This window comes from Odontesthes bonariensis, chromosome 6 (assembly GCF_027942865.1).
Source record: "Odontesthes bonariensis isolate fOdoBon6 chromosome 6, fOdoBon6.hap1, whole genome shotgun sequence".
In the NCBI taxonomy this organism is placed as follows: domain Eukaryota; kingdom Metazoa; phylum Chordata; class Actinopteri; order Atheriniformes; family Atherinopsidae; genus Odontesthes; species Odontesthes bonariensis.
In genome coordinates this window covers 7,757,564-7,775,861 of record NC_134511.1, presented here as the reverse complement: position 1 = coordinate 7,775,861, position 18,298 = coordinate 7,757,564, and the positions used below count along the sequence as shown (strand labels likewise).

The window sequence follows — 18,298 nt, the reverse complement described above, 5'->3', positions numbered from 1 at the left end:
TGTCTCTAATATTCCATAAATTCTTCTTTCTTGTCAAAACCTGCCAATGCCAACTACATTTCGGTTTGTTTCTCTCGCCGCAGCTAATGCCGCCTCGAGCTCCAGCCAGCACTGACAGACATTTATGAGCCCTCGTAAAGTATGTTATGCAGCCTTTAACACGTGTGTTGGTGTCGTCCTCAGCACCTGTGGACAGACAGAACAAAACGGACATGTTGCCTCCACTACATGAAGATGAAAATCTTAAACTTAGGCAGTTTCCTTTGCCCCTCCAAAAACAAGTAAAAAAGCAACAAATAAAAGACGTTTTTGCTTGAATAAGCAAAAAAATCTGCCAATGGAACTACTGAAAATCGGCTTGTCAAGATTTCTTGAAATAAAATGTGATATTTAGGACTTTTGAGTTAAAAGTGATCTTGAAATTAGCTTAAAAACCTCTTCAAATTAAAAAAAAAAGCTTGTTTCATGTGAAATGTGACTCAAAACAAGATGTTTTCAAGACTTTTTCACTTAACAAGATATTCAAGATGTATTGTATTAAAACAAGTCCCTATATCTGGCTGAAATGGTACTTGTTAGGCAATTGTGTCTTATATCAAGTGTAATGAGATACTCAATGAGACAAATATACTATAATACAAATAGACTTGGTAAGATTTAGATTTTTTCCAGTGTGTGATCTTTAAGTCCAGTTTCCAGCTCCTGTGAAATATTAATTTTAAAATGAGTGAACCTAAATGCCGCAGCAACCAAAACGATAGCTAATATTCGTTGCCCACTGCCATGGAAGGAGCAAGTCAACCGAACCCTGGTGGAGACATCCAAAGGCTCCGCATCCATTAGTGTAGCGCTGCGTCGGTGCACTGGAACAACACGGCACTAATGAAGCCTCACTGTCTTTAACACGGAGCGGCAAAACAATTCAGAGTTTCAGAGTTTGGTTGCACTTCTATAGAAAAAACACACTTTTGTTGCTTAATCACTATGTGCAACATTATCGATGTTGAACAGCTAAAAAGAGAATGCAAGGATTTGCACATCTCATACATCATCATTTTATTCACAACGCAACAAAGAAAACATGTTGAATGTTAAAACTGAGACTTTTTCATGAAAAATATCAGCTCATCGGTCGGACTCCCTTACCAGTTTTAATTGTATTCTGAAGTTTGGAAGAATCAATTTTACACTGAATTGTGATCCCAAGGATCTAAAATTGAATGGAAAACATAAAATGATCATAAAAAAGAAGCAAATATGTTCCCCCGCACCCTTCCAGAGAACATATATGTTGCTGCTCAACACATTAAAACAGACAAATAAATAAAAAGAACAGTGGATTAAAGAAAAGAATATAAAACCTAACCGAGAGGGAGCTTTTGGATGGCTGGATCGACATTATATACAGTACGTTTCCTGATAGAAATCAGCACTTTATGCTTTTATGCTACGGTGGGACAAAGCTGGATGTTCAGGAAAGACGACAAAATAAGGAAAGAAATGGATAGATGGACATTTTTCCGCAGTGTGAATGCATGTTAATCACCAGACTGTGAAGTAAGTGGAAAAACGCTTTACAGTAAAGTTTAAAAAAAACATGTTTGACTACCTGAAAATGCATCCTCTGCTAAACGCATGAAGCTACAGCCTGTGGTTTTTTTATGCTAAAAGACTTTACAGACTTTTCTCCACCAGCGTAAAGAGCAGATAAACTTCAGATAAAGCAGAAGATGATGCTTTGGGTATCGAATGATTTCACGTCAGATTAAAGCCTCGTTGCATTAAGTTCATGAAGATTTTATTCAGCCAGAGACGTGTGAATGGGAGCAGACTCTGCAGCTGAATGCAAAGTGAAGGCGCCGCCCGACACAGCTCCGCCTAAAGTAAAGGAATGTTACGCCTGCTCCATCTGAAGACATTCCTCCAGTTAGTACTGAACACCACTAAATCACCCCGTGGACGAGCCTCACGTGATCACTATCAATCTGCTCCGGCGTTAATCAGTGGAGAACTTAGAGAGAAAAAAGTCCTCGTACGCTGTGTAAGTCATGCGGGATGATGTCCTCGAGACTTCAGGAATTCCACCTTTTCACCAGAACGAGATATTTTTTGGTCAGATTGCTCATTAAATAAAGATTTAGCCGTCAAATCCTTTCTCACATTATTCATTGCACTAACACGCTTTTCAGAAAACAACGTTCAAACTGGCAAACCGATGGTTTCCTGTTACGAATGGACGTGTCCCTTAAACACCTCCCAGCGGCAGGAAGAGTCGTTCCATTCGTCGTGTTTTATCTGGACAGAACGGGGACAGTGACGACAGAAAGAAAACTGGGTCAAAGAAGTGGGATCCCTCGTGAAATACATTCAGAATAAACGTTTAGTCTCCCGGTGCATGAGCAGACAGTGTGTCCAGCCTCAGATTTATTCTGGACGTGGATATAAGGAGTCAGGAAGGTGATATTTAGACCATTTAGGGACATTAAGGGACACCGTGATTTAGCCTCGACACGCGCCGAGACAAGTTTGGTCGGTGTTAAGCGAGTAGACGAGTCAGAAATAAACCCGAATCAGATATGAAAACCGTGCCATTCATTTACAACCCTGCATAATTGATGCATACGTCAACCCAAGAGCTGGAATAAAACTCCATTCAAAGCTTCGACTCGTTTCCAGTGAAGGGAGTATAATCATAAACAAAAAGTAGAAATATAAGATCCCCTGTGGAACAACAACTTCATCCCAGAAACTTTGTTTGCTTTGAAAATGAATTCTGAAGCATTTCTGATGTGAAAGCAGACCGTTTGATGACAGATGTGTTCTATTTATATAACCATCTTCTGTCCTACAGACAAGATGGTTGCATGTGTAAACCGTACGTAAAAATGGTCAAATATATATGTAGCGACTCTGCAACAGCTCATCTCTTTCACTGACCTTCACCGTGTAGCTTTAATTACATTCAGCCCACATGACTTCTGTTTATGCTTCTCAGCTTGTTTTTAAATGCATCTTTGTGAATGCAGTAAGATTACTTTTATTCTCCTTGGTCTGGCCCAAATAAACCAAACTTCATCCGTGAAAACACTTCCACTGCTACTGTACTGAAACCTGTAACTAACAGACATCTTATGAATTCTCAAAGCAGGAAGTTTCAAGTAAATTAAATTAAATATATTGAAATTATTTCTGATTTTCCCCTGGGAAACCCTGCCGGAGCCCCAAAGAGGTCCCTGGATTCCACTCAAAAACAGGCCGGAGTTATGAGCACAGACTCACAAACCCCTGAAGGATGAGGTCGCTTCCCTGGAATCCTTTATATTTATCTATCAAACAAAAAAAGTGGCGACAGCGATGGAGTCTTCTGTTTGTCTTAGTAGTAGGTGCACCAGTTGCTGTAATCGCTGGGCATCAGGCCGCCAGTGATGAGCAGGATCAGGTCCACAAACCACCAGATTCCCAGGCCTCCCAGGGTGAGCAGCTTCCCAACTGCAGTGCCGGTGTGGCCCAGGCAGAAACGATCTACCCCGAAACATCCCAGGAAGAAGGAGTACAGCAGTGTGGTGATGAAGTAGTGTCCAGTGTATCTATGAGAAAACAAAAGGAGTACAAGAAAATCTGTTAATATTCCACTGGAGTTGCTTATGAACCTGCAGGTGTTGAGTGTAATGTTTAAGTTTCAGAACACACACGCCAATGTTTCAGCAGAAATTATGAAAAAAAAAAAAATCAATATGGAACAAAAAGGAAGATCTGAAAAAGACACAAAGATCTACAAGAAATGGACACAGTTAAAACAAAAGTGTTCTGGGACATAAAACCAGGGCGGATGCAGACAGGATGCTGAAATTTAAAGGGGAAGCATCATCTACTCAGGTCAGAGTCTGAACTCTACGCAGTTACTGGAGAGATTAACGCGGTGTGCTGTGAAAGGAGGGCAAAAAGTGAAGTGGTGGTTCTAAACATGAGTAAACAGCGCCCTCTAGTGATGGACTCTGGCAATCAGAATCAGAATCAGAATCCGAAAAGATTTTATTGCCAAGTTATTTTCACATCACTGGGAATTTGGCCTGGTCTGTTTGGTGCAATAAACCAAAAAATATAATAATAATAAAATAATCAGTGTAAAATAATATACTGATTATTAATAAATTATACAATAATAAAATAAAATAATAAAAATAATAATAAAATGTAAAATAATAAATAAACAAATAATAAATAAAATAAAATGTAAAATAATTAAAATATATGTACAAACTAAAACTATCTGTTCTACTGTTGAACAACAGCCTGTCAGCTCTTCATATTACACTCGATCCAGTCTTTAACACTGGTTTGGGGCTGCAAACAAAACACTGCACAGAAAAGGAGAAATCACTCTTTGGATTTTCCAAAAGAAAATTCAATGTTTAATGTGTGGTGTTCAAATAAAAGTGAGCCTCGGACCTGAACATTTTCACAGCCCTCTTTGTGAGGACTGACACAATGAATGCACATGCAGCTCAGTGTGTCCATACAGACAGATGTCATCAACAGATATAGAAAGAAGCAGGCTCCACAAATGATCACCTCACTTGATGTATTGCATTTAATCCCCGAGACAGTTTTATCCTCGACTTACTTGATGCAGGGTACACTTCCTCGGAGGAATTCTCTGGGTCCGGCACATTCTATGTCATCGAGGGCGGTGCAGATAACCTGAGTGATGTTGACTTCTTTCTTTGTCTGACCACCCCACTGGATAAGAATAAAAACAGTACATCAGTGGCTTTAATGACAAGACCACACATCATCTGTTGAGATGCTCATAAGAGGTAGCACTCACCCCAACGCAGCCATGGCCCAGCTCCTGAAATGCACTGTAGTTGCCGGCATGATCCACAGGATCTTGACAGTAGATGAACTCCTCAGGTCTTGATCAGACATTTAATTTAAGAGGAAACAAAGAGAACAGAATATAAGAACAGATAAAAGAACATTCATTCATTCATAGGTTCACAGATGTGAGGCCATCTGTCCCACAGCTAAAGCTCGGCTGAAACTGGGTCAGAAACAGGATAATAATTAATTTCAATTAAATTCATTTATATAGCGCCAAATACAACAAATGTCATCTCAAGGCACTTAGATAATAAAGTCCAATTCAAACCAGTTGGAATTCAATTAAAGGTAATGATAATTATTCATAAAATAATCCAATTCGTTCACATAGAGCCAATAATCAAGAGCCAATAATGATCCCAAACACAGCAGAAGATCTACAACAGAATGTGTGAAGAAGAAAAGAATCAAGGTGTTGCAATGGTCCAGTCAAAGTCCAGACCTCAAACTGATTGAAATTATGTATTAGGAAGAGAGCTGTGTATAAAAAGAAGCCCACAAATGTCAGTGATGTCACTGATGAAATTCTGAGTGGGCAAAAATTCCTCCCCAACGATGTGACAGACTTGTAATGTCACACAGAAAAGAATAATCAAGTTATTGCTGCTAAAGGTGGTTCTATAAACTGCTGAATTATGGAGTAATTATGGAGTACACTGCGTTTCTGTAGTTTTGCTCTTAGCGCTTGTTCATTAGATAATGACAGTGTAATATGTCTCGCCTTACTGTTGATCTGAGGTTGTATTTACTTAAATTTAAGACCTGCTAAGGACCAAATTACTTTTTTTATATTAAGTCCTAATACGTAAATCCTTAGAATAGAAAGAGGATGTACCTTAATCCTCCGCATAACTGTAAATTCGATATACAAACCCACAGAACCTACAGATCCTTAATGTTATAAACTGGATTAAAAAGCTAGTCCACATCAGCACGCAGTTGTTCAAAGAAAAGCACTCACTTATTTAATACTATCACGTCCCGCTGTGTTATAAAAATAACAACATGAGATTAACTCGATTTTTAAAGACCAGGGCTGATTTGTGTTAAGGGTCATTTTTGTTACTGGTTTCCAACAGCAGCAACTGTCGGCACTGCTAGCAACGCCTTGTTAGCATTAGCTAACGCTAATATGCTAATAATTAGCTAAACTAAATATTACTCACAAGTAGCTGCAGAGGACAACTGGTGACGGGGGCTTGTACTCATAGGGTTCCGTGTTATTCACACTTTCCACCGGTATTTCATATTTGACAGTCTCGGGCTGCTCGCTGAAGGGGAGGATTGTAGCTCCCTGACTAGGAGAAGCAGAAGCAGTAGCAGCAGCAGCAGTGGGGTCCGCTGTCGACGAGTTTTGGGAGTGGATTCCTTCCAAACATTGTAACAGTATCACCGTTAGAAGCAGCAGGAACTGTCCGCACAGCAGAATATAGCTGACTGAAATCATTGTCAGCCTCAGAATACACCGCGGAACCAGATGAAAAAGCCGCGCATGATTAACAGCGATATTCAGCCAGCTGCATTCGAAGGTTTGTTTAGGTTATCTTTCGTGACCCGTAAAAATGACGTCATCAAGACGCGTCGTGACGGCTACAGATTGCTATGCTCCATTCCCGAACAACTGCCGACGCAGGAAATTGGATCTCCAACTAAGGAAAACAAACAAAAAAAATGTCACAAAATTGGATTTTACCGTTGATAAGTTTGTAAACTCCAGGTTTCTTATTTTGATAACAACAAAAAAATCAGCTTAACAAATGAATATTTTTGACTGACTTATTGTCCTTCCCAAGTGTAGCGCAGAGAGCGTTACGACACTCTTTGAACTAACCGACACACGGTCACATGGTTCACGCAGCCCTCAAAAGTTCCAAACAGCTCAGCGGTTTGAATGCAGCGCAAAAAAACGACAATTTTCTCCGCAATTTTCGGTAAATATCGATCAATAGTGTGCATTTATTATTACACTGACTGTATTTTGTCAAAGCATTTATTTTTGTGAGCGGCAGAGACTCAGCATTTATCGCTGTTCTAAATTCAGAGGGAATGAAAACACATTCATTGTTTACGTCCTTTGAATCCAAAAGTGAATTATCTGGAAATAAGTGGAATACGTGGGAGAGTATGTGAAAAATCACCCCAACAACAGAGCCAGTTGTGTACATGAGAGTGAGGCGAAAAAGCAAGTGTATTCTCAGCCTTACACTTAGTTTGAGGGTCAGGCTGAGAATTAGATCATGGTTAGTTTTAGGATAAGGGTAAGCAGAGGTGTGACCAGAATGGCATGTGTGGGTGGGCAGTTAGCTCATCTGGGGGGGGGGGGGGGGGCAGAAAACAATACCTGAAAAAATCGGTGGAAAACCACTACTACAACTTCAAGCATAATAATAATAATAATAATAATAGTAATAATTCAATTTGGTAATGAAAATATGGTCACACTAGCATAAATCATGACCGTCAATTTTGTTAACAGTGTGGAATTTTTTTATGAATTTTCTTTCATTTTTTTTGTAAAGAAATGTAGAACTTGTATGATGTTTAGGATGCAATAGCTTTTGTTTAACATGCTCCACATTCTCCATTGAGGGTTTAAATTCAAGTAGATACTTGGGGCAAGACATCCAGCCAAGTTCAGCTTTTTATTACCTTCATTAAGTCTACATTTCAGATCATTATATACAACAAAAACATCCGAAAATGTGAAAATCGCCTTTTTTTTTCAGCAGGTTACGGAGGGGGGGGGGGACGACGACACGATAACAAAAAAAAAAAATAATAAAGCTATAAACTTTGCAGATATATGCTTTTTTAAAATCGCCACCTGCATTTATTCTATCAATACAAGACACAAACAGAGATAATAAATCGTGGCCTTTTTTCTGGCCAGTTTTCTTTGGATGGACAGGGCATTTCTCAGGGGGGCAGGACTTCTTCCTGGGGGGGCAGTGCCCAACCCCCCCCGTAGCCACGCCCCTGTGGGTAAGGGGTAGGCATTCAGTTGTGATGGTTAAGGACATGCACAAGAACTAGAGATTACCCCTACAAAGACAAATGTGTGTGAGAAATTGCCTGTGGGCATGATTCATTCACTTACAAATAATTTTAAAGGTGAAACATTTAGAAACAACTCAGTAAAGATTCTATTTACTGATTTCATAATCGCTTTATTGCACCAAAGTTAATTCCCACATCAGTCAGTTTTATGATTGAAGACATGAATGAGCAATCTGAATACAGAAGAGGCATTACTTCAGGGTCCATATTATGCACAAGGCAGCTTTTTTTTAGAACATCATAATTCCATTATTTATTGACAAAGCTGCATTTAACTGAAATAAAAGGCCCTTTGTACCGCAGTTTGACGTAGCCAGTATGAAGAACTTGTATGATATTTCACCGTGATGACTTTAAAGTCTCATTTTGAAATATGTTTGGTGACAGCAGACCACACGCAGGAACTCACTGGAGCAGCAGCGGCGGCTGCACCACACAAGTCAGTATTCTTCTCCGTTTGTGACTCCTTCAAGCTGCTCTCCACTCTCGCTTCGCCTGCTGACTTCTGCTCTAACTCAGGCCGTGTGAGCAATTCTTCATCGAGATATTTTCTGTTACTCTCCCCTACTGGCGTTACAAATGAAATAATTGGAGAGCGGAAGAAATTGCTGCTGTTGGCATTTGGACAAGCTTTGAAATCCTGTCTGGACTGAGTTGGTGGGATGAGGTACTGGGCTGATGCCGCAGAGACGTTGGCGTAAGGGTAAAACAGAAAGCCTCCATAGGGGGAAAGAGTCATCAGGTCCTGTGAAAAAGAAGGAAAAATATGTTTTTAGTCCCTCCTCAGGGATATCTCAGGCTTAGTTCTGGGTCCTGATTGGCTGAAAAATGGCCTGAAGCAAAGATATAATGTTGTAGTTCATAACTGTAATTCATTAATTGTACTTGCATATTTGGCTTATTCTGCCTCCCCGTTCAAAAGTCTGTCAGAGCCATTTAGTTAAAGACAACAAAGTAACTGACTGCCATGACCCCAAAAGAAAGAAAGAAAGAAAGAAAGAAAGAAACATATTACTTGGCTGGTTGCAAAAATGCTTTTGTTTTATGAGCCAAGAGTGCCTCTAAGCTCACTTCTCATTTAGCCACAAACCACAGGATAATACTACTACTACTACTACTACTAATAATAATAATAATAATAATAATTCAGGTCTCACTTAAACTAAGAAGCTATTTTCCATCTTGTTTTTTCAAGAAGCATATTTTCATTAATTGAGTTGAAGTATTTTTTACTCATTTTATCATTTTTTTTAGATTTATAATACATCATTAATTATTTCTTTTATTTGCTTTATCAGTATTGTTCTGTGTATTAAAGCTGCAGTCTGCAACTCTTTTTCAAGCATAATGCCTGGAACTGTCCGGGGATTCTGAAAGTAGTACATTAAATACCCCAATACAAAAAAAAAAAAAAGAGTTCTCTAGGTCCCCTATATGTCCCGCTAGGTCCCTCCAACGCCAGCAGGTTTGTTTACAAAATTGCAGACCGAACCGGTAAAAGGTAACCAATCAGGTTACGAGCCGGGCTCTGCTGCCTGTCAATCACCGATTGTGCACGCGCGATACAAGGTAGGCTCGTCCCCACGCTTATTTATCTGGACTATTGAACTTCATTACGGGCTAGTCTACTTACTGTGTCTTCCATGATCGCAAATGACAGGTGAGTTGATGAATGAGGAGTCGTGTACGCGCATCTGGCGTGCACGTAGACGTGCACGAGTTCTCATGTGTTTTGATGGGGCGGGACAGGAAGTTAAATAACTTTTTATTTTTCGGTTAAAAAATAAGCATTTCTTGCATTTTGCGACTACGGAGGTCACCGTTTTCAACTTCAAGCTTTCTGATAGATCATGTAAACTCTTAAAATGCCAAAAATTAGGACTTTACGTATGACAACAACAAATCCTGCAGACTGCAGCTTTAAAACCAATTCAATTTGTGTCACATATTTCAGTGATTATAGTAGCTCTTTTATCTTTTAAGTTTTGAACCTGCCATAGAATTATTCATTGATTTTAACTTCCTTTCCACTAAAAATAATCTGTTACTGAAATTGAACATTTCAAATAAAAAATATTAAATCAATTTCAAAAATCTATTTTTTTATCTATATATTAAATGACAAAAAGTCTCTAAAACTTTTAGGGTAAATCAGCTGTAAACTGTCAATCCAGAGAGCAATACTCAAGAGGAAACTAAATTATATGTAAGTGAAAGTATCAACGTGGTAATTTATTCTCTTGATATAATACTGGGACTGCTGCCGGTCAGCCAGTTCACTGCTCACAAGGCCCGTGACTCACGGCTCTCCTGACTTACTCGCTTGTTCTCAGCTAAAGCGTTGAAAGCTGATTTTGCTCATGAATGATATCAGAATCAGTCCTTCAGTTCTAGTTCTGTTCGCTGTTCAATTCTGTGGACCTCTGGATTTCTTTTACAAAAATGAGGCGAGGGGGTTGGCCCATCCAGAACTGTTCTTTACTGGTTTATCTCACATCTCTGTGGACTTTTATTTATTTATTTTTTTCGGGTATAAGCTGTTTGTACCAAATCCCACTTGTCTTCAAAACATTATGAGGTTAGTTCTCGGGTAAATTCTACGACCATAACTTTTTGACTTGTGCACGTGACACTCAGCCTTTCGGGGCCATGTCTCCATATTACACTGAGACAAAGGACTCACTTTTCAACTGTATTTCATATAAAATGTATCAACTGTATTTCTTACAGCTCAACCAGGAAAAATCTGAGGTACAGATGATTGGTTTGAAGGCTCTTAAAGACTTAAAGTCAAATATATTGATCCTCAACCAAAGCAAAGAGGCAGAAAATCTTTTCTTAGAGAAACATAGAGAGACGAATAGAAACTTTTGCAACTAGCAGACTTGACGGCCGTAACGCTCAACATCTTTGTTGATGCAAGAATAAAACAAATCAATTCAATGGAGCAATTACTGCATAATTCTGCAGCAGTAATAAAAAATAAATAAAAATAAGATCAGATTTATTGTCATGCATACATGCATACACACGAAATTTGTCCTCCGCTTTTAACCCATCCAGGTTGGCACCTGTTTGACACACACATGCACATGCACATGCACAGGGTCACACACTCAGAGACAGATGCCAACCTGGAGCGGTGGGCAGCCCTGAAGCGCCTGGGGAGCATGGGGGGTACGGTGCCTTGTTCAAGGGCACCTCAGCCGTGACAAGGAGGTGGTGAGCACGTTACACCGATCTTTAACTCCTTGATTGATTATTGAGTATTGAGTTTTTCTATCTTGGCATACCTTGTTCCCATTTCTTTTGTAGCATATTTAAAAAAAAAAAACCAAATATAAGTATAAGTATTTTAGCACCAATAAGAAGATGGATCAACTTAGTGTGCAGTTACATCTCTCAGGTCTTTGATTTCTTTCCTATTTCTTAAGGACATCACTTTGAGATAGTGTTCATCTGCAAATACGTTTCAGCCCTACTTCTTCTCCTTTGTCCTCCACTTGTCCAGTTTTCTCAATATTATGAGTCTACCAATCTAAGTTAGACAAGCAAATTAAGTGTAGCATTAAAGGTTTTCTCCGGGGATACAAAACTTTACACACAACTCTGTGATATTCTGCATATTTTACTCAGTACCTGTACCAGTGCGTGCTGTTGGAGGCTGATGGGAAGAAGAGTCCCGGCAGGCGCTGCCAGTCTCAGGCCGCAGGACGCAGCTCGTTCCACGGAGGTGCAGCCGTACCAGGCGTTAACCAGATCCGACCGAAAAAGACTCCCGGAGATGCTCAGATCCCACAGATGTCGGTTTAATTCCGGGTACGCAGCATAGCTGTGCGCCAAACTACTGCACAATGTGCGAGCTCGTTCCTTGTCTGAGTCTGGCGACCGGCAGAATCCTGCTCCGTCAGTTACTGTGCCGACCACACGGTTTGGTTTGGGGTCCGGGGCCCCGGCTGGAGCCGGCACTGTTCCAGACGACCGGGTTTCCGCTTCCTGGTGGGTCTTACGCACCTTCGGCTCAGGATCCTCCTCAACGTTGTTGTCTTTGTCACTGTCACTGTAAGCATCTTACCGGAGAGAAAAAAAGAAGTACAAGTTCATTTTGGATTTTTTTCTATGTGAGTTGTACTGACAGTTTTGGCCACATACGGTATTTTTGTACCTGAAGACTTGGTGTTGTCTGAGTATTTTGGAGAATCTTTAATGGGGTCGTTCTTCACATCAGTCAGATGCATCTCTTTAAACCGCTGCAGTGACAGTTGAAGTTTCCTGAGAGAAGGAGAAGAAGAAGAGTCCTTCAGACAGTTGAAAGCTGAGCATATAAGCTGCTTTTGAACAATAATATTCATCTGACAAATGCTAAATGAAGATTCCTTTGTTTGTTTATTCAGACATTATTCTATGGCATCTATCCTTTGCAGTTTAGATAAACTACACCTAATAAAAAGTTGCATCACAGATCTATAACACATGTAGAAAAGCAGCCTGACGTATTGTTTGGAGTGGCTCCAGCTTCATCAATAAGGGGCCGAGTTTGTAAATGACCAAATATAAATCAAGTAAAAAAAGGATGTAACATGGAGAGTGTGTTGAAATAATTTGTTTTTGACTAAATGTGAATTCTTCTGGACCTACTTTTCTCATATTTGACAGTGTGCTGCTGCTGGCCTCACATCTTCACTTTAAAACACTAAGAGGTCAAAGTACAGAAATTGTCTCAAAAATATACCTAAAATATTTTGCACCTTCTTCACTGTAGATTTCAAAGAAAATTTTTTCATCATTAGATTTACTAAATAAAATGTACGTTTACATTTAGTCTCAAAGGATGCAAACATGTAGGCTGCGTGGGAGGGGAAAAAAAGATATATAAAACATTATATATAGACCAAAAAATATAAAAAATCTGTTCAAATGCATTCTCCAATCTTTAATATTAATCCCATCCTGTTCATAGGTCCCAGGGGAGCTGGTGCCTATTCATGCAAAACATGACCCGACCATTCCCATTCACTCAGCCTGGTGGTTCATTTAGAATGAACGTGCATGTTTCTGGACCCACGGTCCCAGAGAAAGGTCAGGCAGACACGAGGAGAACATGCAAACTCCACACCTAAAGAGCCCAGCTACGATTTTAAAGAGGAATCTCCACCAAAGGAACACAAATGAAGCCAAAAATACTGTGAATCAAAAATGAAACTATCAAAATACTTTTAAAAAAAAAAAGTTAAATAGGGAGTGACTATGACAGCAGGTGGAGGCATTTAGCTGTGTTAAAATAATTAAATGATCAAACTCTCCATACCTTAAAATGTATCCCTGCCATTAGGTTTAATAGAAGACTTTAAAAATGTAATTAATAAAAGCTCTGCATAAGATAGAAAAGCCTGTTAAAGTTATAAAAGTTATGTGAGCTAAGTTCATTGATTTTAAAACAAACACACAGTATTGAAGCACTATTTCTACTTTTGTGATAACTCCCTTTGGGTACAGAAATGAGGCTTTGGATGACGTGTTCTTGTGCAGAGCATCATTTCAGCTGAAGTAAAAATATTATTTTCAACCCTGCAACCCAGAAATGGATTACTCAGATACAGAAAATGGATGGATGGGTGTTAGTTTCAAACTTAACTAAAGCAACATGAAGCTTGAAGGTGATGGGAGTTTAAAAACGTGGCCTGATCCCTCATATGTAGAGTATTTTCATGGAGAATTGGAGTTAGTGTGAGCTTTGATCCTGCGGTTGCATTAAGGTGTGTTGTATGTATGTTTTCTGGGGATTTGGGAATTATTCCAGCTTGTTGAGAGTTTAGAGAGACCGAGCCTGTTCAAATTTCAATATACTTCCAGACAATTTACAGCAGTTGAAGACTTTTAAATCAGGAAAGGATATGTTTAATTTATGTTGGTGTCTGGGGAAATGTATGCCGCCTGCCCAGCCTGAAGCTAAACACAAAACTTGGTCTAAAACAGCAGGTTCCATATTTGCTGGAAACAAAAGTTTAAATTTACGCCTTATTGACAATTTCAGCCAAATTGTATCTATGAATAATTCTGCATTTGTACTTTACGTTGGATATTTTGTCAAGTGGATCTTCACCATTCTTACTGTGTCAGTAAATATGCAACTTGAGGAATAACTTGCCTCTTCTCTCTTCTTCCGTTCCCAGTGTCTCGGAATCCCTTCGCGAATGGATTGTTGTCTATTTTCAGCTGCGTGATCTGAGCGTTTGTACAAAGCAAACACATTTCTTAGTTTAAAATGACATCTTCATAGTCTTATCTAATGTCTGAGGAAAAAGTGCGATACTTACTTTCTCATTCTGGTAAGCTGTGACTGCGATAAATTGGGTTTCAGCAAACACGTACGTCCTGAAAGTGCTGTATGGTAGTTTCAGGATGTCATTTGCCTTCACTATATGAAATCTGGGTTGGTATTTGTGCATCGAGTTGAGAATTGTCTGTTAAAGATAAAAAAAAAGTAATAAGTAGCTAATATATGTTTTTCATCAAACTTAAATTTGGAGAGATCACGTGGGGAAAAAAACTCTTTATTTAAAGAAATATATATATTAAATTGCGCTTTGTACGGCAGCTGATTAAACATTCAACTTTTAAACTCACAAATCCATGCTTGTCGGATATATTGTTGGTCAGTTTAAGTTTGTGAAAGTTGACCACTTTGGACATCCACTGCTCGCCCGTGGCCGGACTGTCCGGGTGGATGTACATGCGTCTGGGCATCTCCGGGTCCGCCTTCCCCGCCACCATCCAGTGCGAGTTCTGAAATTTATATCTGCAGTCATCGGCCGCCACGATGTCCATCAGCAGAATATACTTTGCCTTTCTGTCCATCCCTGCGCATCTGGCCTTAAGCGGCGGAAACATGCGCCTGTGGGCATAAGAGGAGACAACCACCATGAAGCGTGCGTGCGCACACATTGATTCTTTTTTATGCGTAAATGACACATATTTACCTCCCGGATTTCGTAATAACCATCTCTGTGCCACATTTGTGGAACTGTCTCCAAAGGTCGCTGGCTTCCAAATAGACTTTGGGCTCATCGGCTATCATCTCTGCGCTTTCCTGAATTTGGGGAGGCCGACAAAGTGTAGAGGATTCCTCCGGCGGGCAGGTATAAAAGTTCAGGTCGGGGTGAGATGATCCTCTGGAGGAGACGGTGAGGGCTGGGTACAGGACGGTCCCCAGAAATGCCGCATCTCTCACTCCAGCGGGAATATTTTGCTGCACCTCTCCTGGAACGCACAGTTTAGAGAAGCTGCGCATGATCTCCAAAGAAAAAAGAAACTTTTACGCAGGACTCTGATCGGGTTACGCTTTTACGCCGCATCGACGCCTACAGGGTATTATGTTTCTGCGACTTTTGAAAACTACTAATCCGATTTCAATAATAGTTCTTACACTAATGATGCCTCTTTTTTTTTTTATCTGAGTGTGTTCTCTTGCCTACCCTCAGCTCAGTGCGCGAGCCTGCTCCACACTGATTTGCTCTTTTACACGTTTGAACACCCAGCAGTGGGTGTGGTTTCCTCCGTGTCGTGTTTGATGAGGAGAAAAGCCTCTTTAGGTCCCTTTTCAGATGATGAAGCGGCTCGCGGTCTCTCCTCCCACAGACTGGAACAGCGTTGGGATAAAGTGCGCTGGGATTCGGCTCTAAGGAGGGTCAGCCCCCTGCCAGCGATTATCCCGGCTGGATTAGACTCTGGGTTCGGTTACATGTTTTTTATTGCTCTCTGGTCCATGAGAGCGCAGGAACGCCCCGGGTAGAACTTTCCGTGAGTGAGGGCGCCAGGTTCAGGATGGATGTGCGCCACCCGTCATGTGTGGCACTGCAGGAGCTGGACTATGACACAACATTAGGAGATGACGCTCAGCGGGAGGTCAAAGAAGACCACGAAGTGTAGAAATATACCCAGAGTTGTTTTGATGAGCAAAAGAATACTGAACTAATTCTAAAAATCCTACAAGTAAATGTAGCCCCGTTCAATCAGTAATATTTTAACTCTCTTTTTTCAGCCTTGATTGTTTTTATTCTACTTCTGGTGTTGGTGAAGGTCCAAATGTGGGTTCTGATCACAATATTTGACTTTCTTTACTGTGTCACATTAAATTCACATCACTTTTTTAAATCAAATTTTTGCTCACTGTTGTACATTCTAATCACAGGGGGACTGATATATAAATTTCTTCAGTTTCTTTTTTCAGAAAAGAAAATTTAAGGACATTTCTACTTTCCCATTTAAAGAAAAGTTATTGATCCCTGTATTTTGTACATGTAAAGTTCATTCTCATGTTAATTCATGAGAAGAATGAATGAAAAAGTTGTTTAAGTCGTTTTTGGCCTTTATTCTCTTCAAATTTTGTCAAACTGATCCATTTAAAAAAAAAAAAACAATAATGGAACAGGGCTCTCCAAGGGCCTCACAGCCATGCTTCTGACTGAATGTCTTGTCCAGAAAGCAGGTGAACACCTGGTTTTTCCAACCAGGAGCCACTAGAAGATAATCAGAACTAATCATGGCATTTGGTTACATGAACAAACAAGGTGTCCATGGAGGAAATACTGTGTAACTGGATGGACAGCTCCTGTTTGAATGAAATGGTTGGTGGGTTTGCTTCGAGCAGAGGTGAATACAGACCTGAGGTGTCAGCTTTGTGCCATGGTGTGGTCATGGTGTAGCAGCCCTCAGCTGGAGGTCACATTTGTGTCAGTGACAGATTTCATAGTTGCTCTCTTTACTGCTGTTAACTGAAAGGCATTTGTATTGGATGTGACAGTGATGCTTTCACCTTACTGATTGACAGGACTGTCTGGATTGACATCTTATGAAGCTCATCTTTCCAACAGATTCTACAAGCTGAATCCGTTTAAACCTCTCAGTCGGGCCCTCTCTGCTTACACTGCTTGTAGCTTGTTACGGCTTTAAAGTTGTGGCCTTTGATGAAATAGTTGTAAAGGGTAAAATCACTTTTTTCTAAAGGCAACATACCGAGGCTTGTGTTACAGCCAGAACTTTGCTGTGAAATCAGGAAATATCTCACACTGGACCTTTTGTTAGAGATTACCGACGTCTCCTTGATCAGATTCCTAAGTAAGCACAAGTCCTTTTTCAGAGATATGCAGCGGGTGACAGAGCTGTTGATGAACCGGTCTTTTTCTGGCTGAGAAGCAGGGGAAAACCCTGCGTATTCGTCAGCTATAACTTCAAAGAGCCTGCTGGTAATCTGAAACAGGCCGCAGAATGATGGCAAACAAGACGCCTGGCTGTTATTTGTGAGTTTGGACCACAAGCTGCGTGTGAAAGCTGTCACTAAGGATAAACCCGCAGATCTCTACTGGGTCGCTGCCCGGTAACACATTCTCCTCAGTCAAGGGTCCACATAACAGGGTGGGTCCCTCTGGCTGTATGCGGGCCAGGACCACAATGGGAGAGGAAGTTCCATCATGCAAAGTGGCCTGGTAAGAATTTCAGTTCTGTTATTTATGTGTTCTTCTTTCATTGTGCAAAGCCTGGCACCTACATTACCCAAAATGCATTTCAAAAGCTGACACTCTGGTCAGTCTTTGAGCTCACTCCACAGATTCAGAGCTGGCTACAGAGGCCCGTAAGACCACATCTTCAAACTCGTTCAAAGATGTTTTTTTTGCTGACAAGAATATCTCCCCAACAAACTAAAGGCCCTTTAACCTGTTTGTCAGCACATACATTAACACTCCTCAACACTTGAAGTGGAATTCTCCTTTAACATTTACTGGGTGCCAAATCTTTTCTGGGAAACGGGGAGATGTGTTTTACATTTCTAAGGGATTTGGAATGATTAGAGGATTGAGCATGACTATCACGGCGCCACTTCTAATCACAGCATGCGGCATAAACATGAAACTTCACAGAGCTGACACAGACACCTCGGTAATGCCACGATACTTCCCTACCATGTGTCATGCCAAAAAAAACAACAATACTAACCATTATTGATACACCTATATGCGTTAAAATGTCAGCTATGAAAAAGGTCTGTTGTGGTAAGTGATGCACCTCTGCAGCGAGCTGACTGGTCATCCTCCAACCAGAAGGTCAGCGGTTCAATCCTCAGCCTTTCCATGTGTCAAAGTGTCTTTGAGCAAGACACTAAACCTCATACATGCTTATTGGTTTGCGATGGTAGAGAAAACAAATGACTGTGCATGTTGGGGCCGACTATATGATAAGAAGCACAGTTTTAGTGTGGAAATAAGACTAACATTGTAAAGCGTAGAACCTAAACAAGGTTAGAAAAATAAGTTATTAGTGTGGACCATTAAGTACCACTGCATGGCTGGATTCCATGCCA

The 18,298-nt window shown here is 40.4% G+C and overlaps 2 protein-coding genes across 3 annotated transcripts; both read right to left on the bottom strand.

The window, feature by feature from the left end:
* Positions 1–1,041: 1,041 nt before the first annotated feature.
* Positions 1,042–6,459, bottom strand: tm2d2 (TM2 domain containing 2). The gene is made up of 4 exons (XM_075467216.1): positions 6,051–6,459; positions 4,829–4,916; positions 4,625–4,740; positions 1,042–3,587 (listed from the first exon to the last, which is right to left on the bottom strand). Exons 1-4 carry the CDS (start codon positions 6,329–6,331, stop codon positions 3,374–3,376), a joined length of 699 nt encoding a protein of 232 aa, XP_075323331.1. The 5' UTR covers positions 6,332–6,459; the 3' UTR covers positions 1,042–3,373.
* Positions 6,460–7,612: 1,153 nt separating this feature from the next.
* LOC142381918 (uncharacterized) lies at positions 7,613–15,630 on the bottom strand. 2 transcript variants are annotated; one of them, XM_075467220.1, is made up of 7 exons: positions 14,922–15,630; positions 14,569–14,836; positions 14,259–14,405; positions 14,090–14,166; positions 12,107–12,213; positions 11,587–12,011; positions 7,613–8,686 (listed from the first exon to the last, which is right to left on the bottom strand). In XM_075467220.1, the coding sequence occupies exons 1-7, from the start codon at positions 15,230–15,232 to the stop codon at positions 8,303–8,305; spliced, it is 1,719 nt and encodes a 572-aa protein (XP_075323335.1). In that variant the 5' UTR covers positions 15,233–15,630; the 3' UTR covers positions 7,613–8,302. The 2 variants fall into 2 exon arrangements, with proteins under 2 accessions (XP_075323335.1, XP_075323334.1); XM_075467219.1 differs by having other exon boundaries at positions 7,615–8,686; positions 11,581–12,011; positions 14,922–15,628.
* Positions 15,631–18,298: the final 2,668 nt, after the last annotated feature.